A 4,560-nucleotide genomic window follows, 5' to 3' on the forward strand; every position below is an offset into this window, starting at 1 on the left:
GTCACATCCCAGTCTTCTGCTGGATCACTGCTACAGTTCTGGAGGATGTGCTGGAAACCAGAGAGGGAGGACAGCTGCCCAACACCCTGACTGAGATGTACATCCACTTCCTGGTGGTTCAGGCCAAAGTGAAGAAGGTCAAGTATGATGGAGGAGCTGAGACAGATCCTCACTGGAGTCCAGAGAGCAGGAAGATGATTGAGTCTCTGGGAAAACTGGCTTTTGATCAGCTGCAGAAAGGAAACCTGATCTTCTATGAATCAGACCTGACAGAGTGTGGCATCGATATCAGAGCAGCCTCAGTGTACTCAGGAGTGTTCACACAGATCTTTAAAGAGGAGAGAGGACTGTACCAGGACAAGGTGTTCTGCTTCATCCATCTGAGTGTTCAGGAGTTTCTGGCTGCTCTTCATGTCCATCTGACCTTCATCAACTCTGGACTCAATCTGATGGAAGAACAACAAACAACCTCCAAGAAATCGAAATTATTTAACAAACCATACCTACACTCTCTCCACCACAGTGCTGTGGATAAGGCCTTACAGAGTCCAAATGGACACCTGGACTTGTTCCTCCGCTTCCTCCTGGGTCTTTCCCTGCAGACCAATCAGACTCTCTTACGAGCCCTGATGACACAGACAGGAAGTAACTCACAGACCAATCAGAAAACAGTCCACTACATCAAGATGGAGCTCAGTGAGAATCTGTCTGCAGAGAAAAGCATCAATCTGATCCACTGTCTGAATGAACTGAATGATCGTTCTCTAGTGGAGGAGATCCAGCAATACAGGACTTCAGGAAGTCTCTCCACAGGTAAACTGTCTCCTGCTCAGTGCTCAGCTCTGACCTTCATCTTACTGTCATCAGAAGAAGATCTGGATGTGTTTGACCTGCAGAAATACTCTGCTTCAGAGGAGGCTCTTCTGAGGCTGCTGCCAGTGGTCAAAGCCTCCAACAAGGCTCTGTAAGTAAATCTGTCATCATGTTTATTTTTAAAATGTTGATTAAAAGTGGTCATAGATTTCTTCCATGACAGATCCGTGTCCTAAAACCATGAGCCAGCGTAGTTGTATAGTATAAAAGAAAAAAGGAGAACTTTTGACCACAATATTGTAACTTGAATGAACTTTTGATACAGCCTTTAAACATAAAATTATGAACAGAATCGGTGACAAAGGGCAGCCCTGGTGGAGCCCATCACCCACCGGACTTATTACTATCCAACGTATTGCCGGCTATGCCAACCAAGCTCTCTCAATGGTTGTAAAAGGATCAAATGGCCCGTAGCAATGGCCATAAAATGTTTCTCAGTTTTATTATTTTCAGTCACATCTGTTTTTGATTATTAACTGAATATTTTAAAATTCAGGCTTTTTATGTCATACAAAACATATTTTCTTATGTCTTGTATTGATTCTGAAGGAATAGTTTTCATAAGTATCGCAGATACCAGCCTGAATTTTACTTTGTATTGGATCAGAAAGGAAATCAGTGGCATCACACATCACTTACAGCAACTTCAGTACCTCTTCTTTTTAATAAACTGGGGGAGGTGCACCAAGATTCAGTATGAGATAAAGAATTATTTTTAACTGTAAGGTTGGAGAAATCTGTTGTTGGAAATTGGAAGAACGGGTCATCTTAAAAATCACTGCATTGTAGTTTTATTCAGGCCCCTTCAATCTGTGATCGCTGTTGCTTTGCATTGTAAATGCTACTATTACTAAAGTCACAAATATTAGTGTATGTGTGTGTTGTTGGGTAATAAACCAAAAGAACAGAATCTAGCAGCACCTCACTGATTTCTGCTTAAAAACAACAAAAAAGCAATAAAGCTCTGATTTGTTTTGTTGATCTTCTCTCCCTTCCCGCTTGATTTCAGACTGAGTGGTTGTAACCTGTCAGACAGAAGCTGTGAAGCTCTGTCCTCAGTCCTGAGCTCCCAGTCCTCCCGTCTGACAGAGCTGGACCTGGGTAACAACAACCTGCAGGATTCAGGAGTGAAGCTTCTGTCTGCTGGGATAAAGAGTCAATACTGCAAACTGGAAATGCTGAGGTCAGATCAAGCGATATCGATATTTTTTTCATCAATTAACATCATTTAATCAATTTCATTTGGAAAAAATTAACATTGTGTGTATGTTTTGTTTTTTTTAATGAATCCATCCAAGTCACAGTAAACTGCCACATTTGTCTTTTGTAACATGAGGCAATAAGGATTCCAGCATGTCCTGAAACAGTGTTGAAATATTGTAAATGTAGTAGCTCCTCATGGCACCATGAATATACTTTAACACAAGTGTTTCATGTCTTCTTGTCATCCTTTCTTCAGACTGAGTGGCTGTAACCTGTCAGACAGAAGCTGTGAAGCTCTGTCCTCAGTCCTGAGCTCCCAGTCCTCCCATCTGACAGAGCTGGATCTGGGTAACAACAACCTGCAGGATTCAGGACTGAAGCTTCTGTTTTCTGCAGTGGAAAGTCCAAAGTGTACACTTGGGATTCTCAGGTCAGGATTCAGTCTTTTCTGCTGATGATTTAAAACCTGAGTCAGGCCGATTAATGGCTTACTCATTTACAACAGACATGATTTGTTAAATCACCTCATATATGTGTGCTTAAGTTCTGTGCTGCTCTGATTTATTGCCCGTGCTGTCTTTCAGTTCAGCTTTGTCGAGCCTCTGGTAGGATTTCTTTTACATGACCTGTGTACAAACAAAACAGGAAACACATTAAGCTGAAGTAAGATGCACAATTTGAAAAATGGGGCACAAAAAATGTTGCTGCTTTCTGGAAAGTGCGTCTAAGAAGACCCAATGGAGAAAGTGAAGAGAAAAATCAAAGATTAAGAAAAAGAAAATGGCAGAGGCAGTTTCTTTTGCACTGCCTGCAGATGGGGCGAGACTCTAGAAACAGGGATGATTGGAGAAAATGTAAAGAGGCCAGGAGATGAATACTCTGGTGTTCTGGGGATAGTGGGAATGAGAGGGAGAGATGCCAGTAAATGATTTCAAGGATAAATTTGAGAGAATCAGAGCTAAGAAACCAAAGCAAGTGGGAAACTACAAACATGTGGACAGACTCATAATTAGGCCAAAGACACATTAAAGGAATTATTACAGGTTTAGAAAACAGGGATGGATATGAAGGAGCTTAGCATGAATTTGCATTGAGGAAAGAATAGCAACGAGCATCAGAGGAAACAGTTAGGAAAACTAAGAGGATGTACTGGCAGGAATACTGCAGTACTTTAGGAAGAACTACACCAGTTCAGAATGTGTGGAGTACAGTAAAGAACATGAATGCAGACAGGAAACAACAGCAGCTGTTGTAAAGTAAATTCAAACTCCTTCATTAAATGCAGCTGGTTGAGTTGAAAACAATGGAGAATGATTGTGTTACGTTGTTTGTTCTCTATAGAAATGGAGCAGAAGGAGTGCATGCAGAGCTGGACGTGGGCTGTATATACATGCGTGTATCTGTGTTGTCTGTGAGCAGAGAAAACAAAGCGCTGGAAATGTCCAGTGTATCATAAGCCAGCCAGTCCTGTTACTGCAATTCACTTCTTCACCAGAAAGTGTCACCATCAGGCTTCAACAGCAGTTTCCAGTATTAATAGTGTTAATGAGCTCTGGGTAGTATGGATGGGAAAATGTAGAGATGCTGGGCAAACAATATGATCAAATCCACAGTGGGAATAATTGAAGTGATGGCGGCAGGTGTAGAGAACAAAAATGAATCATATTGAAATGTTAAATCAGGAAAATCCTGGAGAAGAGGATAGTTCTAATGTTCAGTTTGTAATGTTGAATTCAACACAGCTCTTAAATGCATAAAAATGACTTCACCTGACGTCAGACTGAACAATCGGATTAGCTACTGATATTGATTTAACCCTTTAAGACCTACCATAGAACCAAGTCCGCCAGAGCTTATATTATATTTTTACATGCTGTAGAGCCATTTTTGGGAGCATTTCAAGTTGCTATACATCAATACAACCATTACAGCCTAAATTTTAATAATATGTATGTATTAAGTGCATAGTAATTACATAAATTGCAAAGGAACAGTAGGAAACTAGAGGATGTCCTGGCAGAAATACTGCAGTACTTTTAGGAAGAACTACACCGTTCAGAATGTGTGGAGTACAGTAAAGAACATGCAGACAGGAAACAAGCAGCTGTTGTAAAGTAAATTCAAACTCCTTCTTAATTGCAGCTGGTTGAGTTGAAACATGGAGAATGATGTGTTACGTTGTTTATTCTCTATAGAAATGGAGCAGAAGGAGTGCATGCAGAGCTGGACGTGGGCTGTATAACATGCGTGTATCTGTGTTGTCTGTGAGCAGAGAAACAAGCGCTGGAAATGTCCAGGTTGCTAAACTGGGCAAGTTACTGTGACTGAGGGAAACGAGATCCTGGGGGGTTGAACGAAAAGTGCAGTTATTCTTAGCACGAAACTAGAAGGCTTCATCCGAAATAGGCTTCAAAGGCCAGTTTCCAGTATAATAGTGTTAAGTGATCCAGGTAGTATGGATGGGAAAAGTGAGATATGGGCAAA

At 41.1% G+C, this 4,560-nt stretch overlaps 1 protein-coding gene across 1 annotated transcript; it reads left to right on the forward strand.

Annotated features, from left to right (window-relative positions):
- Window positions 1–332: 332 nt before the first annotated feature.
- LOC120729362 (NACHT, LRR and PYD domains-containing protein 14-like) lies at window positions 333–2,685 on the forward strand (the record flags this gene model as incomplete). Its single annotated transcript, XM_040024891.1, has 4 exons — window positions 333–813; window positions 1,933–2,056; window positions 2,333–2,506; window positions 2,661–2,685. Coding segments are annotated over 4 exons (804 nt in total), but the record flags the coding sequence as incomplete, so codon positions are not given.
- Between the last annotated feature and the right edge of the window lie 1,875 nt (window positions 2,686–4,560).

This window comes from Simochromis diagramma, unplaced genomic scaffold (assembly GCF_900408965.1).
Source record: "Simochromis diagramma unplaced genomic scaffold, fSimDia1.1 OVJJ01000295.1, whole genome shotgun sequence".
NCBI classification, from domain to species: Eukaryota; Metazoa; Chordata; class Actinopteri; order Cichliformes; family Cichlidae; genus Simochromis; species Simochromis diagramma.